Source organism: Melanerpes formicivorus, unplaced genomic scaffold (assembly GCF_026170545.1).
Source record: "Melanerpes formicivorus ecotype bairdi unplaced genomic scaffold, bMelFor1.0.p_v2 SCAF_55, whole genome shotgun sequence".
Taxonomy (NCBI): domain Eukaryota; kingdom Metazoa; phylum Chordata; class Aves; order Piciformes; family Picidae; genus Melanerpes; species Melanerpes formicivorus.
In genome coordinates, this window is record NW_027142407.1 from 4479338 (window position 1) to 4507011 (window position 27674).

General features: G+C 40.2%; 1 protein-coding gene across 1 annotated transcript; it reads right to left on the reverse strand.

Annotated features, from left to right (window-relative positions):
* Positions 1-73: 73 nt before the first annotated feature.
* Positions 74-27674, reverse strand: KDSR (3-ketodihydrosphingosine reductase). Its single transcript, XM_068161018.1, has 10 exons — positions 27451-27674; positions 18773-18862; positions 17632-17688; positions 13495-13560; positions 13247-13342; positions 11376-11567; positions 9437-9520; positions 6363-6446; positions 3797-3898; positions 74-3475 (listed from the first exon to the last, which is right to left on the reverse strand). The coding sequence occupies exons 1-10, from the start codon at positions 27556-27558 to the stop codon at positions 3356-3358; spliced, it is 999 nt and encodes a 332-aa protein (XP_068017119.1). The 5' UTR covers positions 27559-27674; the 3' UTR covers positions 74-3355.

Consider the following 27674-nt stretch of genomic DNA (forward strand, 5'->3'; position numbering starts at 1 on the left):
ACCACCACCAAGGCCCTGCAAATGAATTCACACTTTGCCCTTCATCCCCTCAAAGAACTCAGAAGTTACATGCTTTGTTGATTCTCCATTTATTTTGAGAAATATAAAATATTCCAACTGGTTTACAGTTCTGGCACAAAAATGACGAAGCAATAAGCAGTTTCTTCTTACAAACAGCGCTGCATCTTTTTACCCTTTAAAAGTGCCTAGAGTTTTGTGGGTTGTTTTTTTTTTTTTCACAGCAAATAAAGTTTATTTACCTTTCTCTTTCTTCTTAGTAAAATATTAAATCTATTTAAATTGCACATATGAACACCTTGGTGAAGTAAACTATAGATATAAAGGTACAATAAATCTGTATTCAAAGCGGTCATTAGAAATTACATGGAATGGAAAAGACTATTGGAGCCTAAACTGAATCTCAAAGATTGAGCAAGAAAACAAGAGACAAGAGACTGACTGATATGGCACAAGTGATTAAATTATTGACAATCTGACAAAATAATAAAGCCTATGTGAAGTTCTTCACGGATCCAATACACTGCTAGAACATTCTGATGTAGAGGTTTTTGTAACATTTAAACTGGCAAAATAGGTTTTTGGCTGCTAAACATTTGTCCACAAAATTACAAGGCATCTCCTTCACTTAATGTTGGACCTTAAAATGAATACACTGATAAAGAGAGAATGTGAATAAGGAAACAAAATTAACACCAAAGGTTGCTGCAGTTGACAATTTCTGTATTTTGACAAGAGAACAGCTGAAAAGTTCATCAGTTGAGGTTATCTGCATTAATTTACACCAGCAGAAACTAGAACAGTTACAAAGACTATTCTTTACTTGCTCCTTTAGAAACCTTCATTCCAATTTCCACAATGGCTATGGGCTTCAACCTACAATTTTACTGTCAATACAACCACTTACACTATGGAAAGCCAAGTAAGAATTGAAGTCTCTCCATATCAGGGCCATGGCTTTCATCCAGTATTCTTATTCCTTCTTCGCATACACTTGTGCTGAATTTTATCAGTTGTCATTTGGAGGACTCTTTGGACAAGAAAGAGTGATCTAGGATGTCCAACTTGAAATATTTTCAAGAGGCTTAGCTGCCATAGTGTCTTCTGTGCACTCTGACCTTCTAGAATATTTCTTAAATGCAAACCCTTTAGTATTTCAAGTTGAAGATCCAAAAATTCAAGTATCCAGAGTGTCTTACTGGTTTTAAATCCTGACCTTCGAGAGCCTGTGTTGATGTCAAGCCCTTTACAGAAGCATTTAGTTCAAACTACGGCACAATGGATTCATCCATTTTGATCTCTTCTGCAGGTGGTCAAAGAGCATTTTATTTGCACCAAAGTAAGAATTAACATAGATGATGGGGTCCAAATGGCATTGCTCTGTTGCTTTAAGAAACATAACGTTGACAATGGATGTATGATAAACAGCCAATTATGTCATTCACATTAAGCAGCACAGGAAATATATGCACACTAGGTGTCTTTGCACTGAAGCCCAGCTGTTTAAAAATGCAGGAGTAGGCTCTATTCTCAAAATTAGTATATTATAGGCATGCACAGCTTCACATATCTAAACAAAATCAGGAGGGAATTCTTAAAACATAGGCTTTGTGAAGAATTCAACGATGCCTCAACATTTGTAATCTAATGCAAGTCTAACCACTTAAAATGAGAGTGCCAATGTGATCTCCCCACCCCCCCCCAAATATATTTGTAAACCAGGTATTAAAGCAAGTTTAGTCAGTGTGAAGAAAATTTGGAAAGTGATCAACCAATTTCAGAAGGGGAAAATAAACAGCTAACTACCTATTAATTTTTAATCTCAGTTTAACTGAATCTCTCTTTTCTTAAATAAATACAAATATCTTAACAAGAGCAATCAATTTTGGCCATTTTGTTCTTAAATACTGCTTTCAAGGAAGTTAAAAGTACCTGTTTTTTTGAGTAATTTTACTGACTGAAAGTGGAAACTATGACACTGGGAACACAGCAATGCTAAAAGATACAAAATGTGCAGCTTTTGGGGAAAAAAACAAACCAAAACCAAACCAAAAAGCAGCTCACAAGGCACTTGCTATAGTGGTCCTTTACATAGTGTATATATATAGTGCACCCTTAAAACATCATTGTTATGCATCACACTTTTTCAGTGTTGAAGTTACAGGTATTAGAAACAACCACTGGGTTCTGTGTATTCTGAAGCAGTTATTGAGCAGCCTTGTTTTGTATAATGTAAAAATGAAACAAATTACAAGTAGGCCATAGAAGGAGAGCATCTGAAGTAATTTCTTATCATGTGAAAGCTTTACTGTGTGGTGATAAAATTAAGAGTGGAATGCCATTCTGACACACCCTCTCTTCCCTCCTGACCCCTCTGCCTCAAAAAGCTACATTCCTGCTACTGGAAGAGCCTGGCATTTTAATTACAATTGGTTCTATCTTCAACTACTGGTTTGGCTCATCATTTGCAGCTTTGAAAAACAATATGCATAACAGTAGCATTAAGCTACTTTCCTTTCCAGAGCAAAAACTGGCAGATAAGTATCTGTAAAAATTTTACATCATTCCAATGGCTTAAAATGCTGAAAGTCAAGATCAATGTACTCAGTACTGGTTTTTGTTGTTTTTCCTCACAACATACTTCAAAGGCCAAAAGAGCTACAGACCGAATCACGTCTCCTAGCATTTTCTCTGTGGGAATGGGTTCTTCATCTCCCTTTAGAAAGTATGCAATATATTAAAGTCATACTTTTCAATTACTCCCAGCCTGAGAAAGCTTGGATGGTACAAATGTACCTGCCATCCTAAGGTTTCCACAGTTGCATCTTGTACAGAATAAAGCAAGCTGTCATTGACAGAAGGCTCTGTAGACTGGCCAAAGGAAACATCAACTCTCCAAATTAAAAATGGTCCCAAAGCATTAGCAAAAGGTACCAACTTGTTCAGGGGACTTCAGTCAACTTCAGCCCAGTCTGTCATGGTACTTAGTTCATCCATAAGCACCAAAGTGAGAAAACTTAAGCATTTGTCCAGAATTACCGCACATAGTTCATCTCAAATTTTACCTGCAGATCACTTACAAGTTCCCCAAACTCTCTCCAACACAAATTCCACACGCACAAAACCAGACACCTCTGATCCTCACAGTCACACTTTTGCATAGTTTGGCATTTTCTGGAGTTGTAGCTTTGTTTTCTTTCATAGCTTTTGAGGGGACTCATCTCTCACATATACCAAGTACTTCCACTCTAAATCCTTCAGAAGATAAACTGAGTCCCACTTAAGCAGCAAGCTGTCCAGGATTGTTGGACATTCTTCTTTCAATGCAAAGCAAAGATTACTCAGTTTTATCTGCACTGTCAGATTTCTCTCTTTGCATCATGCAGCGACGAACTATGCTGTCAAAACTTCCTAGGTAAAATAGGCCAATGATGCGAAAAATGCCCATGCAAACAACCTGGAAACAGAAAGAAACATCTCTCAATTCACTGAAGATGCCAAATTGCATCTTATTATTTACTTGTGAAATGAAAAAAGGGCCAGACAGGTGTGTGATATAATCTTAACGAAACAGACTCGTGGACAATGTCATAACTGTGTAACAGCAGGTAGTAATCTTACCAATTTGCTGCTTCAGCTTGAAAATAAGCAGAAGTCTCCACAGTACTAACAGACATTTGATAGGCAAAATTAATTAACCAACATTTGCATATTGTTCTACATTTTAAACTATTTTAAAGTATAAGAAACTGACTATGGGAGTCTTCTCAAACCTTACCTGCTGAAGACCTTCTGTAATAGAAGTGACTGGTGACATTCCACTTGTCAGTATTGACAGCATGTAACCATCTGATCCAACAGAGCTGTTAAAATTCCCTTGCTGGGTGGAAAGCAAATAGCAAAGAAGAGACAAAAAGTAATTTACCCAGTTGTGGCAATTTGTGATGTGTCTTATTTCATGTTCTTGAACAGAGCTGATTGATATAACTGGCAAACATTTTTATGTAAGAAAATATTAACACAATTAAGGATTGAAATATTCAGAAATCTTTTGTGCTAAAGAGCAACATTCCAAAAGGCATTCACTTAAAAATGGACAAGGAAGCTAACCTTTCTTTAGAGATGTGTGTTAAATTACTACAGATGTCTTTACAAGCTAGAAAGGCTCTACATTTCTTCTTGTAGCATGCTTACTGATGGAAAAAATGCATGTTGAGCTCTCTGCCTGTATGTATAATTTAGAGACAGAATTACACACCAATCCTGTCAGATCACCAATCAATACAATAGCAGAATAAAATATTGCTTGCCTTTTGGTAAAGTTAATTTGTTATCCCATGAGATTTGACAGGGGGATGTATTTCAAATGCTAGGTAACAGGTCTTTCTTCATCTATGTCATGGATTTTTAGCTTGCCCTCCTCAAAACAGTGAGATGTATAGCCTGCTTAGCAATTCAGCTGGCAGAAGAGGGGGTACAGACAGCAGGAAAATGATGTTTGGTTGATTGGTTTTTGACTACTCATCAGGAAAGCTGCAGCTTTATAGTCTGACTCCCAGACTTTTCCCAGTTTTTCCACCAGACTTTATGCTGGAAAACAGACTTTCTGAAACAGCACAGTACTAAAATCTATGGAATGCAGAAGTGAAAAGGAGAAGGTGGAGCTCCTTAATCAGGGTTAGGAATGTATCTATGCAAAGTTGTAAAGAATTAGGAGATTTGGTTATTTCCCAAAACATGTCTTAGAGGACTGTGAATTCCTACAGTACAGAGCTACCTTTTCATTTTGGTCTTAGTCAGCTGACAGCATCACTGCATAAAGACCATGTCTGAACTAAGGTAGCATCCAAAACACTGGAAAGCATGGTGTAGAAATACCAGATGCTGAAAATTAGAGAGATTAATTTTCCTTAAGCACCAAAGCAGAATCCTGAATACTATGTGAGGTAGTACTTGCTCTGAAAACTCCTCACCCCCAAAACAGACATCATTTTGTGTCTGTGTTGCATTTCTGAAAAATATTGTCAAAACTTCACAACTGAACAGCTGCTGCAGATGTAAATCATGTTATGGATCCAGAGCATTTGCAACTGCAAAACAACAATAGATTCTAGGATTCAATTCCTGTGCCTTATGAATTTTCTGTTTGCCTCTCTTCTGAGGGGCCTACAAATATTCCAGAGCACAAAACGTTAAAAAATTTGCTCAGAAAGGCAATACACTTTTAACCACCAAAAGCAGCATTTTATCACTCATAAACCACACACTTGAGACACTGAAAGCCAAAAGGGCTAGACTGCCTTCATTTATTGTAAAATTATTTTTACATGAACTCATCTCCAAGAAAAAGAAGACAGCCCAACAAGCTTTTGAGGGCAGACAAATGGTACTTGATACGCAAGAAGTCAACAGTTTAGTGCTTTGAAATCAGTCAGAATCTGCCTTTGAGACATTGCATCATACTGATGCATCATTTGGTTCTGTCTACTGTACAGCTTCAGATACTTTTTAGTTCCAAGTGATTGTATGAAACCATTTGTGGGCAGAGTGGGAAAAGAAGAAAATATTTCCTGCTCAAACTAACCAACAAAGAGCAATGTTGTTATAGGTTAGAGACTAAGTGTCCTACCATAGAGATAAAAGTCCTCCAAAGATAAGAGTCCAAGGGGCTGGACAGACCATCCCAGGGGGTGGACACAGGATATAAATTGTTATTCCATCCCATAATCCTGCATCTTCCTATATAAGCAGGCCTCATAGCCCATTCTGTCTCTTTCTCCCTCCTCTCTGCTCCCCACACATGGGGCTACTATCTCTTTGGTTTTGGGGGGAGTGTGGCCTTCTGTGGCCTTGTGGGCAAGCTCTTTTCTTGCTGCACAGCTGGACCTAGTGTGCCAGCTAGTGGGGAGAGGGTCAGTGAAGCTTGGGGGGGGGGGAGGGGAGGGCACTGAGGAATGGTAGACCTATCCTGGTGGAAGGGCAGTTTGGCTTACTGAGGCCTAGTGCTGGGGGGCAGGTCTTGGCCTGGTGGGCCCCGCTAGAGAGCTAGGCCTGAGCTGATTTTGATTGTGTGCATATATATCCTTTTGCCTTTGTACCTTTTGTATTTGTTTTACTTTTGGAAACAGTATTTCTACTTAACCTCCAATTCTGTGCAAGTGTTTATTTATTCCTTTGGAGTAAATTCATTCTGCCCTCAGTGCAGAGCTGCCTCCAGCTAAAGCCACGACACATCAATACGTTTTGCTCTTCCCTTAGCCATTGTCTTACAGCCATAAACAAGCATCACATGCAATTGTAATCTCTGCAATGAAGAGTTCAGTTAACAAAGATAATGTACTTACTATGGCATCTTTGACTATAACTCTGGCAACTTGTTCTGCTTGGCAAACAGATGAGGTTTCAGAAATTAGCTTCGTCTCTAAGGGCTTTAGTAGAAAAACATCAGTGTAAGTTTGACTAACAATATAAGCAGGGAAAAAATATGAAGGTCAAATTTTGGTTCTGGGTCTTTTGCCATGGATGACATCATTGTTAGCAAGTGGTATCACACTGTCACCTGAAGCATCCACTTAAAGATAAAAGCACTTCCATAAACAGTAGTCTAACTTTACGAAGGGAAATGCCAACTTTTCCTTGGGTAGCACTTCCCCCCCCCATAGTTTAATATTAATAAAATATGAAAGTGTTTTTCCCCTCAAGTGTTTTATTTTCATTACTAGCTAACAAAATGTTTCAACTACATCTCCTTGACACCTGTATTAATTAATTTATGGGGGTTTTGTTAAAAAATTAAGTCAAAGTTAGACCTAAAATATTTTAAGATCCTACAAAACAACTTAAAAAAATTTCTCAAACTCCACACCCAAGTATCCACCAAAATCTATCACTGTGTTTTGTTTCTTCATGTTTTAGAGCATACATGCCACTTTACCTCACTAGAAGAAAGCAATTATGGCAGTTGTTTTAGCAACCACAACTTCTTTCACACACACATTAAAAAAAAAGAAAGCTTTCAAACAAGTCTGGTCTGTTCAAAAACAAACAGCAAAAGTATGCTTTGAAGTAGTTAGAAACATACTTGTCATTCCTGTTCTTTTAACAAATAAAACAATGAGGGAGCTAACTGCACAGGACTCCATTTAAATGCTCAAATATGCTAAAATAGATGGTTCTGTTGATGAAGATAAAACAGTGCTAAAGTATGGAGAGCACTCAGTCACAGGTCAGCGTGGCGTAATGGCTAAGTTGGTTACATTAAGAGAGAAGGAAAAATAAATTAAAACCCAAAAAAATCATTCAAGCCTAGTCAAATACCAGGACCAGTTTAAGATTAGTGTTTTTAAAAAAGCACTTCCAGGAAAGAGTTGAGCAACCACAAGTTTCTCATTACCAATCCAAAGTGCTACAGAAATTAAACTTTACAGAAACAGGCCTGCTTCCAAGTATCTGCAGGATTACAAATCTCAATTTCACTGACCAGGTTCACTGAATTTTTTACTATTTTTTTTATTTTCAGTCAGTGTATTTTAAAGGGGAGGCAGGGGGGCAATCAGTGTCTTTGCCAGCAGAAATGACATACAAACACCTTTTACACGCTTTCCTACAGTCATATGGCTTGTATCACAAGATGTCCATCTCATAACCCCTATGTACTTTTGAGCTTGCTGGACAGTATCAACCAAATCTGAAAGAGACGTAGGGATGTCAACAGTAATTAAATACTGTAACTTGGGGGGCAAAAAATAGCAGCTGTGCAGAAGCAACAGGCTAAAGGTAGTAACACACTGAAAAAAAGGCAGTCAGAAAACATCATTAAATACTTCACCTGGCTAGCCAGAGAGCCAAAGCATAGTTGTCATTTGTAAAGCAGATGCCCAAAAAAACCCCAAACCAAACAAATGAACAAAACCCACACACACATCTCCCAAACAAGCAATAAAACTTCATCTGTTAAACACAGGAAAGCTGTATCCTAGTTTCTTATTTCCTGACATTTTCTTTTTGTTATATTCAATTATTACAAAGAGAAATAGCTTAGTACTAAAGAGGTGTAAACTACAGAGATAGATTTTTTACACTAAGTAGTATTAAACAAATGCAACAATAATAAATGAGTATCTGAACTGTCAAAGCAGTGCAGTATTACAGAGATTTAAGGTGCCTGATCTAACTATTATGATATTTCATGTATGCTAAAACATAGCCTAAGACTCTGCTTAAAAGACAACTTTTTGACGAATAAAACTCACTGAATGTCTTTAGAAGAGTAATCTTAGATGAACAGAGCATTTTGCTGGTGACTTTACTCCCCAGAAATAGGCTGCTATGAAGGAAAAAATGCCAGAGAAGAGAACATGCAAGCTATAGAAATATCTGTGCATGTCTTACTCTGTGGAAGTGTACATTTAACACAGAGCATCTACAGCAAGAAAAGATGAAATAAGAGTTGTTTTATGTAATTTGTAGTGATTCCTATACAATGGGAGAAAGACAAAATATAATTCAACCCCAACTGCCTATTATACATGATGGAGCATCTTGAAAAGACTGATCTCTTCGGATATCAAGTTTCTAGTTCAGACTATGCAAATAAAAAATAAGATACCCCATACTTCAGTCTTAAGAGGGAGCTTGAATGTAGTTTTTGGAATTACACTTCATGGGATATGCCAAATTATGTGAGATGACTAATGCTTTGGAGGTCAAAACTTCCACTTTTAAGGAAAGCCAAACAAAAAAAGCCCTCTGCTGACACAACCTTTTGAAACACGATACTGTCATTTGCACTACAAAAAGCAATGCAACAAAGTTTCCTTCCTACTTCAATAGTAGACAACAGCCACTATTCAAGTGTGTCATTACATATATTCATATATATACACACACACACATATGTATATATATACACATATGTATATATATATATACATGTGTGTGTATATACACACACACACACACATATATATTCATATATTCAGCATGGTTAGTTTGCAAACTTCACTCAAGGAGCTGAGATTCATTTTGGTTTGTCCCATCTATCAGAACAACTACATATTATCAAAGATGCAATTTTTAGCTCATTAAGCTTTGACATCAAAGTAAATAGTGGTTTTGTAGCTTACCAGTCCACAACAGTATTTTGATTATGCACAGAAAGACTTTGCAGTGTTTCATCGATTTAAGGTAAGTAGTTCTTCCATTTAAAGCCAGAGCAACAAACGACACTAAATTATTCTGCAAGCTGTTCAACGCTGAGCAGTTAAGTTAATGCAATTCAAGTGTTTAAAAATACTTCTTAAAATCTTAACATGCAATGGTTTCAGAAGCACTATGGAAGTGAATGAAATCTGCAATGCATTGCTTACTACAAAGTGAAGCTTTAAGAACATCACAGTCTTACTGAGGGATAATTTACCTTTGTTTTGCTTTCTTCTGCAAAGCCAGGTGTGTCGGTATCTGGAGGATAAGCCACCGTTATGTAGATATTATAAGGTTTTACCTGTATTTTACAAAAGTAAGGGTTATCTTAATACTGACACAGCCTTTAGATGTCCCTCATAACATCATCAATTTATCTTGCACAGAAGAAACAAAGTGAGTGTGAATTAAATTGCTGCCAGTGTTAAAACACCCCCATCATTCAGCACTTCTAAAACTGGGAGCTTTGTCCAATGACAAAGCAGAATGGCAAACATTTCTAACCACGCTACGTTGGTTCTGTTTCATAAAAATACCTAAAAACTTTGCATTTGGTATAAATAATTTGATTAAGTGTTTTTAAGGCATTTAGGAGGAACATGAAACTACTACAATTTATTGTTTTCAAATTAAAAATAAAGACTGAGTAAGTACCAAACAGTAGTATCCAACATTCATGAACACAAGGTCAAAAATGGCTTTCACTGAGGCTTGGCAGCACACTTTTTTATTGTTGCTCATGTTGCACTTGGTGCCATGGTCTAGTCATGGGGTCTGTGTTTATAGGTTGGACTCGATGATCCTCCAGGTCTCTTCCAACCTTAGTTATACTGTGATAAAAAATATTTTCACTGCTTGACAACTATGAATTTTCCTTTTTGATGGGCTTTCCTCAAATTTGTTATCTTTAAGAGGTATACCCAAGTCACAAGAATTTTCAACCCCTGGTATAAACTTGAATGAGATCCAAGTCTAAGGAGAAGAAAGTAGAAAACTGAGGAAAAATAGAAGGTCTCATGTCAAGGACTGCATTTATTTATGTGTGTGTGTCTGTCATAGAATTACATCACTTACTGCACTACTGAGAACCCAACACAATGCAAATCTGTACTCCAATACAAATAAAGAAGCTTTTAATGAAAATAGTCAGAGGGTTACAATAACGCAAAGCATAATGCACTAAGAATTTTTATTCCCATTTTTAAACATCCTATATTGAAAACACTTACTAAAATACCATATCACAGGTCCATAAAAACCCTGGGTTTAGTTTTGAATAATTCAGTCTTCACAAAAATATTTGTCACCAGTCTAAGACAGACATTGCAGTCACACTATTCTACTTGGCAGTTTAAGACCTCATCCTTAACCCCATCAAGGTGTGCAACTACACTGAACAGAACAGAGGCCATGCAAGAGTCTATATGGGAAGTGTCTGTGTTTGGCTCTAAACAGTTAACTGAAATATACATTCTCAACAGAAAAATAAGGGAAGTAATTTCCAAACCAATTTTACCTGTCTTACTGCACTGTACCTGCCAACCTCGTTCCACTGAATAATAACAGTGTGTGTTTGGATTCTAGTCTGGACTTCAGCATAAAATTAGATCATGGCACTATAAAAAGATCATATATATCAAAACTTAGAAGGGTGAACCACAGGCCACACAATTTCTGTGGAGAGTCCTCAAATTCCACCTTGCAAACTTTACTGTTTCATATGGTTCACACACCACTTACCATGGCCTCACAAACAAGCTGGGAATCACAGTCCCACCCCTCATGCATCTATGGGATCTTTAATACCATTCTGCTCTTAGAGCCTTGAAATTCAGAGACTTGGATTCCATATGACTTAAAATCCAAGTCCTTTCAAAAACAAGTAGTTTTTAAAATTGTAGTCATCTTCAGCTCTAGGAACAGATTCAGTCTGTTTCCTCTTATGCAACTGAAGTCAGCTTAGTTTCTGCATCATCGTGCAGAGCAATAGGAATGTATATGCTGCCAAAAAGGGGGCCAGCATAACACGCAGATATCAGCGGTGCTGCACAAGACAAAAGAACTATTGAAATGAAAACGTGCTGTGCTGCTAGTTAAAAACAAACAAAAAGCCCCCAAACAACCAAACTTACATACTTCAATTACTGCACACATACCTCCATTTGCAGGGCTTCAGCCAACCCTCGAAGAGCAAACTTTGTTGGAGAATAGGCTGTATAACCAAACAGGCCTAACTGCCCAGCCTGAGATGATACAAACACAATCCTTCCCATTCTTCGTTCCTTCATGGTAGCGATTACTGCTCGACTTGGGTAAACACTACCCAGGTAATTGACTGCCATTAATGTCTGTACAAAAGATATTAATATGATGTTTGAATCCCACATTCAGCTGTTTGGTATTATTTATCAAAAAAAAAACCCAAAACTCCATTTCATTCTGCTTGAACCATGAAGTTCACTAGACTTGCAGCTCCATCAGCTGGCAAAAGAAACAATTGTTTTCTATTCTACAGCTTCATAAACTGTTTTATAGCTGAAAACCTCATTTCAAGCCAGAAGAAATCCACTCTACCTGCATGTCTTAATGGAAACTAGAAAAATGGTAATATGGGGAAACATATGGCCTTCAAAGCAAAAAGAATGTATGACAGAAAATCTAATTTAAACAGTGTTCAAGAAGCAATCCATTTACACGTGATGCATGCAAACATACTAAACCCCAAGTTTAAAGGCCTTTCTCAAACAGGAAACAGTAATATTTTTTTATATTCCTACATTTCAAAGATCTTAATCTTTGGCAGGATAAGGAGAAGTCTTTGATTTCCATCTCTAGAAGGCCTAAACCAAAACTGATGTCATATACAATCAATAGAATGGATGATTCAGATTTATTATACTATGATGCCAAGAGGGCCAATGGCATCCTGGCCTGCGTCAGGAACAGCGTGGCCAGCAAGAGCAGGGAGGTGATTCTCTGCACTGGTTAGGCCACACCTTGAGTCCTGTGTCCACTTCTGGGCCCCTCAGTTTAGCAAAGATGTTGACTTGCTGGAACGTGTCCAGAGAAAGGCAACAAAGCTGGGGAGGGGTTTGGAACACAAGCCCTATGAGAGGCTGAGGGAGCTGGGCTTGCTTAGCTTGGAGAAGAGGAGACTCAAGGGTGACATTATTGCTGTCTACAACTACCTGAAAGGAGGTTGTAGACAGGCAGAGGTTGGTCTCTTCTCCCAGGCAACCAGTACCAGAACAAGAGGACACAGTCTCAAGCTGTACCAGGGGAGGTTTAGGCTGGAGGTTAGGAAGAAGTTCTACACAGAGAGAGTGATTGCCCATTGGAATGGGCTGCCCGGGGAGGTGGTGGAGTCGCCATCACTGGAGGTGTTCAGAAGGAGACTTGATAGGGTGCTTGGTTGCATGGGTTAGTTGATTAGGTGGTGCTGGATGACAGGTTGGACACGATGATCTTGAAGGTCTCTTCCAACCTGGTTTATTCTATTATTTAGTATTTTCAGATGATTTAATATTAGCTGTAGATCACTAGGGGGCTGGAGGCTCTGTGCATGAAGTAACCAAGGTACAGGGGCTTGGCATTTTTGGGGGTCTTTTAATGATCAGAAGAGCAGCTTCTCAAGCTGAAAACAATGTGTGCAACTCCGTGTTGAACACTGGTAACAGCGGATTTTTTTTCCTTAAAACAGGTTAGAAAAATTCTTCAGCAGAAGAAAATGAGACCATGGGAAATTCACTACCATTAACAGTGCCTTTAACTGCAAAAATACATGCTGGTCTTTTTTGCTATCTTGAGGACTCTGTTCCAGATGGACAATTCACTGTTCTGACCCATGAGTGGACTAATAGTTGAGAAATTAGAGGCAGGCCTCACAAATCTAAAGACAGTCTGACAGCCACCTCAAATCAAGCATATAACTATTCATGCAAAGTCAGCAAAGACACAGGAATGCAATCTAATTGCTAGAATGGCTGAAGGAGAAATCATCACATAACAAAAAAGTATGCTCACTCACTTCAAAAGAATTCACTTCAATGTCCTCAAATTTTCCTGTAACTGATGTTCCTGCACAGTTTACAAGCATGTCAACTGGCCCCAGCTTCTCCTGAGCCTGGAAGAAGTGATAGAAGTGAAGATGTTCTTTAGGAGGTAAAAACCCTTTCATATAGCACAGTATCATTACACAAAAAATATTTTAATTAGAAATACATCACAGACAGATATGCTTCTTAAGATACACAGAAGAATCAGTTACTTCCTCACCTGTTTTAGAACATTCTCCACCTGTTCGTAGTCTTTAGATACATCAACAGAAATACACAATACAACCTAGAAAAGGAAAGCAAAAGAACACTTTTTACAACACTAAGTCCAGTAACTGCTGACTGCAGGCCTTTCAAAAGGACAAAAATCCAATTACCTATCCTTTCCAGAAAGACAAGAAGCCTTTTGGATAGGACAGTTTGCACTCCTCCCACATTGAAGCAAGCAATTCCTCCCCTCTCACTCATTCCAGTACACTAAAGATTATATTAAGAACAAATAAGCACTTCATTAAGATCAAAGCAGCTAATCCTGGGCCAAGTATGATTTCCAGTTGACTCTAAGAAGACACAATACAACTCAAGTTATTTACACAGAATAGTTTTCACTGAAGTTTAATTTGGGCAGACAAAGTTCCATGGCGCTCCATTTAACCTTTAGCAGTGCTAAGTGCAAGTTGAAGCATGTGTGGTCTAGGCTTATCTTTGAAGAAAAAGATATTTTCCCCCCCTCTATCACAGAAAGGCATTTGTTGGAGAATGTCATTCTGAAACTGTGGGATGGGCAGTGCAAAAAAACTTGTCCACAATTTGTAAAGCAAGTGTTAAAAGTGTCCTAACGTTTGGATAGGCAATTGGGATGCTGCAAGGACAACATAAAAGCTCTGTGAGAAACTGACTAGCTGCACAGTGTCCTAAACATCTAAAAAGTGATGTAATGTACATAGGTTTGCTTCTCCTCTGGAAACCAGAGATTATGTGGTTTAGTTTGAAAGATACAGAACAAAATAAAGCACTGGTCTGGTGAGAGAAGAGGGCTGGCAGGACAGAATGACCAAAACCAGATGGCAGTGATGTCTAAGTTTTGTGGTATCTTGGCCAGGTGTTAACAAACAGGAGCAGGGAGGTCATTCTGCCCCTGTACACTGCACTGGTTAGGCCACACCTCGAGTCCTGGGCCCCTCAGTTTAGGAAGGATGTTGACTTGCTGGAGTGTGTCCAGAGAAGGGCAATGAAGTTGGTGAGGAGTTTGGAACACAAGCCCTATGAGGAGAGGCTGAGGGAGCTGGGGTTGCTTAGCCTGGAGAAGAGGAGACTCAGGGGTGACCTTATTACTCTCTACAACTACCTGAAGGGAGGTTGTAGACAGGCAGATGATGGTCTCTTCTCCCAGGCAGCCAGTACCAGAACAAGAGGACACAGTCTCAGGCTGCGCCAGGGGAGGTTTAGGTTGGATGTTAGGAAGAAGTTCTATACAGAGAGAGTGATTGCCCATTGGAATGGGCTGCCTGGGGAGGTGGTGGAGTCGCTGTCATTGGAGGTTTTCAGGAGGAGACTTGAGGGGGTGCTTGGTGCCATGGGTTAGTTGTTTAGGTGGGTTGGATTGGTTGAAGGGTTGGACATGATGATCTTGAAGGTCTCTTCCAACCTGGTTTATTCTATATTCTAAATAAGCCACCCTCTGAGCTGAGCAATCAGCCAAGCTTTGCAGCAGTTCATCTTGAAAAGCTATTTTCTTATCACAATAAAAAAAAGGGAATCCTGTATTCTATCCCTTCTGTTACTTTGGTCAATTCATTTAAACTCAGTCTGAGGTGAAATAAAGTCACCACCAGTTTGTAGTAAGCATCATCATGACCACTAGCCATGGAGACATGTGCATACACACCACAAAAAGCCTGCCATAGTGTAATTAGCTGCTTTGGTAGCTACTCATTTGTCAGTTCTGCCTCTGGTCAGGCTGCAACATTTCTTAGCTGCATAAACAGAATATGCTTGCCTATCCTGTACAGCAGGTTGGCTATTCCTGCCTCCCAGCACTATGCCTAGTTGGGCATCACAGTAAACTTGTGGCACAGGTTATTGGCAGGTCTGCATGCATCTTCCCTAAGGGCATTTATTACACTTTGAAAATATTTATCCTTTATCCATAAGTTTAACAACAAAATGGCAGTTGAGCAAAAACTACATTGTTTTATTATCTGGAGGTCTTTGCAAGGTCAATGAGGTTTAAACTCCTAGCTCTCTATCAAAATTGAAGCAGCTGGTCAATGTATCAGTTTGCATTAGTTATAGTGTGAACAACACATGCAGGAATTACCATAGATTTTATTGACTGCTATCACATTGTACAATTCACCTCTTTGATTCTATTATCATATGGCCTTTCTTCTGCTACAATATACTGATCACCTTCACTCCAAAGTATCTACTAGACCCACGCCGAAGACACAGAACATGCTGCCAGAAATAGTCTGGTATCCCCAGCTCTGTTCCTCACCTTTTGTTCTGGTGCTGGATCATTAATAAAACTTTCACAATGTAAGATCATTTCAACTCCCAGTGAAGTAACTGGGAATATAAGCTATTAGGAAAGGGATTTTATGAAGTATTGCAGGCAAACCGAGGGCAGGGATTTTGTTCCACTGCACACCTATACCTACAGAGGCTGTAGTGTCAGCACTCTAAATCAATCACATTGCAAATATCAAACAATAAAATGTACATTGATGTCAGCCCCTGGTTCCCAATGCAATCTGGTTTCATGTGTATACCCAAGAACTGAACAGTGACAGCATATGCTCATGTGAAAATAAAAATAGTATCTTTCCTGAGGATCTCTGGCCGCTTAGCTTGACATCAAGTAAAAGTAACAGCACAGAGAAAGTTGTCTGAGGTAACTCCTCTTTCAGCAGTGGTTCAGCTACCATCACTTCCCAGCTTCTGATCTGCTGTTTCAGTGTGAGATCTGCCTTGGACTGCCTGATTCTTCCAACTGCTCTTTGCATTTAGATCTCACAGGCTTTCTTTCAAGTGACCGAGAGCCAGCCTACCTGGCTGGAGATCTAAAGCTGTTTCTGCAAAAGCAGTCCTGTTCAGTCCACACTGGACCTTTCTCAACCTGGAAGGTACTTTTTGGAGGTTTTAACTGAAACTCTTAAGAACAGGCATCAAGTAATATTACTTTTTGAAGTCTGCATCTATCCAGTTTGCATAGATTTTAACAGGAACATCCTGACACAATGTTTGACAAGGGATTAACTTTAATGCTAAGCTTAAGAGACCACTACAGCAGCTAAAAAAAAGAAGTTATTGGTATTCATGTGTCTATTTCAAAGGGGCAAAACAGTTTCTCCTCACCTCAAATGGCTTAGTTTTTCAAATAAAGTTGATCTGAGTAATGCAGGATGCGTGGGGAAAACAAAATAAATCACCTTGAGCCATTTGACAAAAATAAAAGGAAGTGGAGACAGAATCTTGTAAATGGAGGTGTTAAGAAAGTTTTGTATCAGCAAATACTAGTATTATTGCCTCTAACTATTTGGGGTTTTTTCCCCATTGCTTCTTTTCAGCAGAATACCAAATTTATCAATTCAAATCTCTTTTCCCAGAGAAATAAATGGCTTGTATTCGCAATCATGACAGTAACAAAAGTTCTGGAACAAGAAAGGAGCCATCAGAAATGTCAACAGCCTCAACACTGGTTTTTTTTCCTCTCCCCTTGATTTAAATAATTTTAGCATTTCACTGTAAGCTTACCTATTGTAAGCTAGTACCTGTGCAAGCTCTAAAATAGTGCCTTTATGCACAAGTGCCATCTATTCACCAAAGAAGCCTCAGTGTTCAGGAGTCCTAAAACATCACAAATTTAACTTGAATCTGCTACAGTACTTTGGGAGAAAAAGGAATCGGAGTAGGATGTAAAGATGAGCATGGAATAGGAGTATGAACTAAACCTTGAGACAAATGTCTGATCTTCTTTCCCAAGCCAGTCACTGCATTTATGAATTTCAAAAAACCAAGAGATTTGACAATAAATTTGGTTCTTCATTCCAAAGATCAGAAGCAACTACTGAGTGACAGTAAATTGCAGTTATCCAATAAAACACAGTACACCTACAGCTGAAGACATCAATCTTTTTCTCTAAAGAAGAGCAGACTAATGCACTAGCTAGGCAACATAAAATATGGCAGAGTTCAGAACATCTTATGTAAGCAAATTGGTGTTTTTTAATTCAAATACTGAGTCCTCACTCCTTTTTGTCAAACAGCTGTTTCAAAGGCAGGACTACTCAACTATGTTGGAGTGACTACCTTAAACAGAACACACAACAGCCGCTGTTAGCAACCATCTTACCTGCTTGTCATTTACACAATACTTCTCTATTTCCTTCTTTGTCTGCAACAGCTTGTTCTGAAACGGACAGAAGAACAGCGTTGCAGTTCTGAGGGCAATTTACTCTTCAGTATTTAAATAAGGCTTAACAACATTGTCTAAAATCCAAGAGAGTTGATCTTCAACTAGTTGTAACACTTCACTATTGTCATTTCACAGATATGATGAAACCATTAAATCCCTCCAGCTACCAGAACTCGCTTATCTGTTTTTCACTTCATCGTCTAGAGCCAGTTACCACCTCTGTAGAGTCAATGCTTTTGTTTCTTACAACTAGGCAGAGCATTTAAGACTAGGTATTAACTTTTTCTTCTATTTTACATTTATGCAATATTACATTAAGTATTCCTAAGAATAATCAGTGTCACAGAACTGTCATAAAAATGACACTAATGCTCAGGAAATTCAAATGGCCATACCCTTTTCAGGAAAGCTCATGTTATTTCAAGAACAGTTGTGCTAATTCTGCCTGCATTTGAAGTTATACAAAGTTCTCAAGCATAAGTAAACCACCAAAAGCCAGCTAGGACTGACACCACCACCCCCCCCCCCAAAAAAAAAGGTTAAGTGTTTTTACTTCCTGAAAATTAGATTTTTCTCTACAAATAAAAACAACCCCAACCCATTATGAAAACAGAGTCATTCCACCTAAATTCTGAATACTTTTGAGTTACCATAAAAAACCCCAATCCTTTTTCCTCCAAAGCTGTCTTGATGAACAAGACAGCAAAATAATCTATGCATTTTAAGTAACGGTCTTTAAACCCCAACCTGTCAGTTACTGGTGGGAAACTCTACAGTTGCAAAGAATATAGGCTTTTGTCCTCTGCCACAGATCTAGACAGTGAAGTAATGAGTGCCTTTAGCAGAAGTCATAGCACTGGAAGAATTTTAAGGCAAGCTAATCACAAATTCCATGTTCAGCTGCACTCCTAAAAAAGGCAGCCACCTCTGCTACTCAAAGGCATTCATCTGAAATGCTTAGGATCCCCTTAAAATATACACTGAAGAAAGTATGAATAATTATAAATTCCAAAATTATTCCATGCCTATGCAGATTTTGTGAACAGAGCTTAGCCAGTAAAAATACACAGACACTTACCTCATCCCTTGCAATCAGTGTTATGAAAGCACCTTGCTTGTAACATTCAATAGCAATACATTTTCCAATCCCACTGGAGCCTCCAGTTACCTAAGATATTTGAAAAGAGCAATGTTAGTTCAATATTCTCACCCCTTCTCCCATATGATAACAGTCAAATCCCAAAAACATACTGGGATTAGAAATGAGGTGCAAACACAGAAGGTAGACTCAAGTTAAGTTTCCTTACTGAACATGAATGAAGGATTAAATCTGAATAGGTTGATGAGTGTTTATTTCTATCCCCAAACCAGTTTTATCCCAGCAGCATTTTTTGCTCATTTCTCACATCAGGCACTCAGACCCACTCCCATGTGGGTGTGCTCACATGCTTGACCAAGTTATCTGTGTTATGTCCAAAAGCCCAAGTAGCTAAGTATGAAATCACTGTTAATGTTAGCCATAATAATACAGTGGCATACATACTGCCCCTTCATACTCGGTCCCAATAGAAATTCTTTGTGAAATTGACAGTTGTAGATTGCCTGCTGAAGATACCATCACACAAACAATCTGAAAATACCTTATTTCTTTCTCAAAAAACCCACCATTAATTCAACAGTTGACTCTGTAGAGTATTTCTCAATCCCCTAGTCTGGACCTTGGACCATGTGTGTTGTAATTCCAGTTTTATTAGGATACCAACACTTAAACTTCCATTCATCTTTTCTTCTTCCTCTAAACTGTAGCACTGAATAGTTTTATATGCAAACAAGACATGAATAGCTCTTCAGGGTAATGACCACAGCCTTATATTGCATGTTGCATGAGAATGTGCTGCACCAGGGGAGGTTCAAGCTGGAGGTCAGGAGGAAGTTTTACACAGAGAAAGTGATTGCCCATTGGAATGGGCTGCCTGGGGAGGTGGTGGAGTCGCCGTCACTGGAGGTGTTCAGGAGGAGACTTGACAGGGTGCTTGGTTGCATGGGTTAGTTGATTAGGTGGTGTTGGATGACAGGTTGGACGCGATGATCTTGAAGGTCTCTTCCATCCTGGTTTATTCTATTCTATTCCAATATACAGCTTAAAGTCACCTTAAGACTGCTTTCAGTACTCCCCCCAATAAACCTACTTAAGAACTCCATGTGGAACATGGAGACAATATCAATCCTGGCCTCACTTTCTTACTAATATGAGAATGTCTGACACTGCCTTTAGATGACTTGTTCACTTAAGCCCAGCCACAGTATGCATATGCCTTTAGTCCTTAAACAAACAGTGGTATCTTCCTTGTATTTACAAGTTACTGGAATTTTCTTTTACCAGCATGTTGAAAGGTTGTAGTTGGGAAAATATTGCAGCAAAATGCCTAAAAGCAGTTATTGTGAAAATAATTCTGCTGATGAAGCAAGTTCTGAAATACAGATTTCCTAATAATTACAAAAAAGAAGTGATTCACATTGTTCTGTCAATTGCAGGGTTTGGGGCATCAAAAGCTTTCATAAGACTTCAGAGAAAGTAAGGTATCAACTCCATTTTAAATATGAGAAAACATACTGAGGAGCAGAGGAAAATATACTGAGGAATTGAGCTAATCAGTGAAAGAGCAAAGATCCCAAGTTTCCAATTTCAAAACCTATCAAAAGCCTTCTGTTGTCTCATCTGCCAGCACCTCTCTTTCATTTCCAGAGATGCGTTATCCTCCAGATTCATTCCACTCCTGGAGACAGTAAAGTCAGAAGAGTCAGAAGTACACTCCCATGAGTCACTAAACTTCTTTCACGTGAGTATTTTATCAATATTAATCTTCAAGAATAACCCACTCTAAGTCAAATAACCATAGCAAAGACTTACAACACGGTCAATGGGTTTCTGCCCGATTCATCTGCAGTCACAAGTGGGCCAAGAATGGGAGAAACATTCACAAAGACTGGTTTCAGCTCTTCAGGCTTCCTCTATTATTAGAGATAGCTACTTCAGGTTAGCTTCTAACTGATTCTCTCTGCAAGATCAGCTTCACACTACACTAACCCCTGAGGATGACTTCAAGATGCATGCCCTTTTCTAGAGATGTGAAACCCAGTCTGCAGTGTTCTGAAGCAATGATGACTGCTTGCAAAGTGAAATCAAACCCATAGAAGTATGTGTGCCAAGGATTTGGGACTTCAGCAAAATTCCAGAATTAAGAAGATTAGCAAAACAGCTTTGAAGATTTGCCTCTGAAAACATTAAAGTACTCATTTTGATACAGTCAGGCAGACCTCAGTTCCACAGCACTTGCGAGCTGCTTCCACAGGTTTTCAAGAGCAACCAGGTAACATCAGCACTTGAACTAATCAATGTGCATGGAAGACTGCTCCAATTCCAGTTTTTGGCACAGCACAGACAGCTGATTACTACATCCACAAATGGCTGAGTATCACAAACAGGTCAACTACACCAGTGCTTGAGGAATTCTTTGAAGGTGAAGGTACTGGCAGCAAGCCTCTGGCTCATCAGACAATGCTAACATTCATTTCACACAGGCAAGGTCTGAAGTCAGGCAAGAAAGGGGAAATGGAAGTCTTTACTCCCAGCCCTACCCAAGAACACTGAATATAGCTCCTGTCAGAAAGGTCTGTGACAAAAGGCTGTATCAATTAACTGGGAATGTTAGCATTTGGGTGGAAGGCTGCCACTAATGTGGGGGAAGCTGCTACTAATACACACTAGAATCACAGAATACACTGGGTTGGAAGGGACCATCAAAGCTCATCTAGTCCAACCCCCAGGCAGTAAAAGCAAGGACATTCCTTACTGGATCATGTCGCTCAGAGCCCCATCAAGCCTGACCTTGAATACCCTCAGCGATGGGGCCTCCACCACCTCCCTGGCCAACCTGTTCCAGTGTTCTACCGCCCTCCCAGTAAAGGTCAAACTTCCTGATGTCCAGTCTTTCAGGAACATTCACCAAAAATGTTAGTGTAACAGGGGAAAAGAAACACACACAAACCCCTAACATTAGTGAAGACTTTGCTTTGTGCTGCAATGAAATCAGTCTAAGCAAATTGATGAAGTCTGCTATGTAAGTCAGTCACTGACATAGGTGCTCAGAATTAAAGGAAGAGCACACATTTACTCTATTAAAGTGTTATTGCAGTTACCTACTCTTGTGGCCAACGGTTCTACAGCACTACTGCACTTCATTAGTCCCAGACATCTGAATTGTCACTGATCCTGTTTTTAAATTTCACTCTAACCCAGCCTGAGAGGAGCTAGCAAAAATAAAAGCCTGGGCACAGCAACTCAAAACACAGACTAAATTCATGACAGGATGCAACAATTAGATCCTAGTATTAATTCAAATATTCAGAATGTAGCATTACCAGCCCTTAAGCACTGTTGTTGAGCTGTTTGTGTTTGAGAACACAGCACCAAATTAGCTATTCCAAAAAAGGTGAAGCTCCAGCATCTTGAGCCATGATCCTTGGTAACAGAGTTCAGCTTGTATGGATCATAGGGTTTATTTTCCCCTTGATAACTGGAAATTTGTGTTTGACTTTCAAATTCAAAATATTGGGAATTTGCTTCAATTAATGAGAGAGTCCAACTGCAAATTACAGAGCTGTCAGCAGGAATGATCAAGACCTGGTTGATACAGTATCTCCAACAGAGATTATTTTCACTTAGCACTGGATGCAAGCTGGCTTCTTAAAGAGTGCTCTGACAGAAGATACCTAGTTCCACCCAAACAGAACATCCTTCTCATCTGCTCTAAGTAGTTAGTATGCCTGATCAGGCTCAACATGACCTCTTGTCAAACTACTTAGATACATCCAGGTGATACTACTCCTAACACAAGCTACAATGCTGAGACACCAAGATCGGCTGCCCTTACAGCTGACTGCATTTATCAAGCTGGGCTCTGCACAAAAGTGGTGAAACCACTTCTAGACTAGAGATGACCCCTATAAATGTGGATTTGGCATGATCATCCTGAACCATTTGCAAATTAAGGCCTCTTTTCAATCTGAATGGGACAATTGAGAGCAAAGAGCGTCTTTACATTTCCTTCCATTGTTAGTCCACAAGCTTTGAGAAACTGCATTCATATCACCAAGAACACTGTTGGGTTTTTCCACTGAAATTTCAACCCGGTTTTAGAACGATTAAGACTGAAACAAGAGGGGCAACGTTGGCATTGGTATTCCAGCAAAGAGTTTCTAAACTTTCCTCCTGAAATTTACAGGAAGAAGCTTTTGCCCTAACATCTATAGGTTTTGTTGCATTCTGCTCCATCAAGCAAAGCACCTCTGCAGAGAAATGGTGCAGAGAGAATGTGTGTAGGGAAGGTGTAATGTCCCCAGAAAAGCACACTTAAATGTGATGCAAGTGAGCACGATGCACATGAAGCACTGATAACTGCCTTAACCTACTTTCATTTTCCTGTCTGCTGTTACAACCAGACACAAAAATAGCAGCTTATTCTCACAAACCAGGTGATGTGTGCTAGTATGGAGCCTGAGACCCACGGAGAAAGCTAAAGCAAAATAAAAGATGTATGAAGTAAGTCTTCTGGATTTCGAAGCACAAAGTAGTTCAGCACAAGAAGCAGCAGCTCTACAATCCCAAGGGCTTTCAAAATCCATCTGCATGTGTTCCTGTGCAGCAGCCTGCTTAGGTGGTCCTTCTTTGGCAGGGGCATTGAACTAGATGATCTCTGGAGGTCCCTTCCAACCCGTAACATTCTGTGATTCACAAACACTTTCCCAGTTGTGCTAGAAACAATGCAAGTAGCATTAGACATCTCAAAAGTATTTTGTTTTTAAATAAGCTAAATTTGGTAACAGAGACGCCCTTTTTATTTAACAGTGCTCACTAAGGTCACCAAAATACCTGGAAGGTACGAGGGAGGGGGAAGGGAAAAAAAATTAGAGCATAAGTACTGTGGGCTGCAGACTCTCACTCTGAATAACAGTCCTATTCTTTTCTAAGGAAAAAAGAGACTCCTGTGATGATGATTCCTCCAGAAAGCACGCCTTGCCGAGAACAGAGAGTGCTTCCATTATGTAAATGACTCTGGGAAAGGACAGAGGGAAAAACTTAACAAGCTTACTGCTTCAAATTTCTATCCCAAATGGCAGCTGGAATCAGTTATGTTCCTGTAATCCAAACATCCATTAACCGCACTTGTTAAGAGCGAAGGGGAATACTTTTCATGAAGGATTAAGAGTGAAAAGAATACTGACTTGAGCTGAAAATTCAGTAATTGGGTTTGTAATAGCCTCTGAAGTCGCCCAATGACCTTCCTTCAGAAATATTAACAGATATATTTACGTGATACTTTCAACAGGCCCCAAGAAAGAAATTTGTAAATAAGATCGCCTCTGCTTCAAGTTTATCTTCAAAAAATGTATTTACTGTGCAATGGTAATCTTCTGCCCTCCTGAGAGAGCTAGACCAGCTAAACATGCAATTTGCAGGTCTTTATTCCTTTATTTCAAGACTGGGTTTAACCAGGGTCTGACAGATTACCAAATGCTAATCTACAGTCTTATCTAAATCAAATCATAAACAGATTTTGATATTTTTCTGTGAGAAGACTTATAGAATCATAGAATCAACGAGGTTGGAAAAGACCTCAGAGATCATAAAGTCCAACCTGTCACCACAGACCTCATGATTACTAGACCACGGCACCAAGTGCCACGTCCAATCCCTTCTTGAACACCTCCAGGGATGGTGACTCCACCACCTCCCTGGGCAGCTCATTCCAACAGCTAACAACTCTCTCTGTGAAGAACTTTCTCCTCACCTCGAGCCTAAACTTCCCCTGGCATAGCTTGAGACTGTGTCCTCTTGTTCTGGTGCTGGCTGCCTGGGAGAAGAGACCAGCACCCTCCTGGCTACAAGCACCCTACAGGTAGTTGTAGAGAGCAGCAAGGTCTCCCCTGAGCCTCCTCTTCTCCAGGCTAAACAATCCCATCTCCTTCAACCTCTCCTCATAGGGCTTGTGCTCGAGGCCTCTCCCCAGCCTTGTTGCCCTTCTCTGGACACGTTCAAGTGTCTCAATGTCCTTCTTAAACTGAGGGGCCCAGAACTGGACACAGTACTCAAGGCGTGGCCTAACCAGTGCAGTGTACAGGGGCACAATGACTTCCCTGCTCCTGCTGGCCACACTATTCTTGATGCAGGCCAGGATGCCATTGGCCCTCTTGGCCACCTGGGCACACTGCTGGCTCACATTCAGCTGGCTGTCAATCAGTACCCCCAGTTCCCTTTCTGTTTGGCAGCTCACCTGCCTGCAGCTCTGCATGGGATTGCCGTAGCCAAAGTGCAGCACTCGGCACTTGGACTTGTTGAATGCCATCACGTTCAAAGAAGTCCTTCAATAATGTTACGGTCCTCAAATATTTTCATGAAGTCTCTCATCCATTTCACGTATCAGAGAACATTTAGTCCCAGTATTCAGTGTAAGAATTCACTTTATGCATGCAACATGGAAAACCTCCCTGAACAGCATTTCTGATTTACAGTACCATTATCCAGTATTTTCCCTTACGTACCCCACTAGAAAGTCTACAAGTCTAAGAACTCCTGATCCCTGAAACAAATGCTCCATATTTCACTAGTTTACATGAATACTTTCAGAGCATAACTCTAGTAAAAATAAATCAAGTAATTGTGCCACTGCTGGCACCAATAAAATTGTCTGCAAGTGCATTTTGGTTTGTATCAAATATATCTATAGCTTTACTTCCATCAATATATTAATGAAGTTACTTCCCTAGCTGTACTTCTAATTTTGTAAGACTTCCAGCATACTGGTTTTGCGATTTCCACTGATATCAAATTGAGCTTCTACTGCTAAAATAATTAGGGACAGCAGTTACAGGGAGTGGTTAGAGATTACTTCCCTAACAAGATTATTCTCATAATTTTCAATGTGAATGTTTCTAAATGAATCATTCTGATTAGAAGCAGCAGCACAGGAGCCTTCAAAGAGTTTAATCACTAAAAGAACAGGCACTACACATATATATTAAAGCAGCAAAATTTTGCAACAAAATCCACTAAGTTTTTATTTCTTGCTGTTCTATTTCTGCAAAGTTGCAGAAGGCCCCAAAGTCTGCTTTCCATTTGCTTTTACACACCATTGAAGAGTTCCTCCTTAAGAAGCATTACTTCTGTGGGAAGAGCCATAACCAGAGGACCTTAATGCAAGCTTGCACACACCTCATACAATACATGATGCTGCAAAGCTAGTTACAGCATCCAATTAACACATATTGCATAAAGCAACTTAGGAATACTGTTGTAATTTGGACAGGTCTAAATTATTCTGGGGACTGCTCCATCCTCCAGATATAATAAATCCAAAGCAATATAGAAAAGCGCTATACAGAGTTAAAAACAGTAATTAAACACTCCCCCCAGCTGTAAATTCATTTGCACCTAGAACATGTAACTTCTGGATTACCCCAAAATCCTACTGTAATAACTATAGGAAAGTGCTACTTGCTCCTTAAAAGCAGATCTAACCAAACAGTAAACTAAAACTTCTCTGCATACAGCACAGAGATTTAAAGCTAAGTTTAAAGATAATTCTAAGACACCGATTCTTTCTAATGTTTAATTGATGCATCCAAATTCACTACTTTGTGATTGGTATTGTTTCCCTCCCCCCAGCCAGCCACACACCCATAGAGCTTCCAGTGGTGTACTACTTAAGAACTGATTCAACAGTATTTTCTTCTGCAGACTTCCTTCTAAAGACTTAGTTCTATCACCTTGACTACAGTCAAAGCCTGTTGTCATAGACATCGAAACCTCTGTACTTAAAGAGGAAACGGTACCTCAGTATCATCTGACCACTTCTATTGTATTAGTCATGCCATTTCCTCAGATCTGACTTGTCTTTTAGGACCATGTCAAACACAGACTTTGCCTTTTGTTTATGAGCACACACACCACTGAAATACCTTGGGAGATGCTAAAACAGAACTCAAGCGGTAACTTCGAGAGTACAAAAGGAATGTCTCAAAAAGTCAACATTAAGGCTGAAGATGGTTTGCGTTTCTGGTGACTCAGAGGATTGCCTTAAGCCAACCGAGATAGACAAGCGGTTGTCAGGAGTCATCAGCACAGGTCATTTCCTTGTGGCTCCCGTCTTTCGGTAGCTTGAGGTGCTGGAGCTAGCAGCCAAGATTCCTTGCAAACCAGGAGGACCCCCGACGCTGAAGCTCCCCAGAACAGGCCTTTCCCACCAGCCCAGACCTGGGTGGCGCTGAACACCAGCCTGCAGGCAGCTACCGCCTGCATTCTCCGCCAGTGCCCCCTTCCCCCGCCGCTCCCGCCATCGGGAGGCTTCCTCCGCTCACCCCTGATGGAGCGAGGCCTTCCCTGCGGGGCCTCTAATGCCACCATACCCCGCGGCTGCCTGCCTGGCTGCCAGCGGGACACTCCTTCCCATAGCGATGCGCGCCCATCTCGGAGGGAGCAGCCTCCCTCCCTTCCCCACGACCCAGCGGACAAAAAGGCTGAGGGCGGTTCGCACGGAATCCCTCTCCCACCCATCCCATGACGCGGCGGGGAAGACGCAGAGGCCGAACGGCGGCGACCCGCCAACCGCCTCCCTGCCTCGGCGCAGGGCTGAAAGGGGCAGCGAGGGGCACCCCTTCCTCGCACTAAGCGTACCCCTCGCGGGACGCTTCACTCACCACGACGTGAGCGCCGGGCAGTTTGAGAGGCTTGGGGCTGATGAGCGGCGACACCATGTAGAGAAGGAGGACGAAGGTCACGATGAATGCGACCGCCAGCAGCAGCATGGCTCAGGCTGTGCCCGCGGAAGGGTCGCAGCAAGCAAGGACGCGAAACCCGTCAGGAGGTGGCTGTGGATCCTGCTCCTGCTGCTACTGGCTGCTGCGGAAAGGGGTCGCCGACC

What these genes read in the sequence shown, in the direction of transcription:
- KDSR (XM_068161018.1), bottom strand. Translation starts at nt 27,558, where the DNA reads ATGCTGCTGCTGGCGGTCGCATTCATCGTGACCTTCGTCCTCCTTCTC. An exon ending in TGCCCGGCGCTCACGTCGTG is followed by an intron (nt 18,863 to 27,450) that starts GTGAGTGAAGCG and finishes CAAATATCTTAG; the next exon opens with GTAACTGGAGGCTCCAGTGG. An exon ending in CAGAAGAAAGCAAAACAAAG is followed by an intron (nt 6,447 to 9,436) that starts GTAAATTATCCC and finishes TTTCTACTAAAG; the next exon opens with CCCTTAGAGACGAAGCTAAT.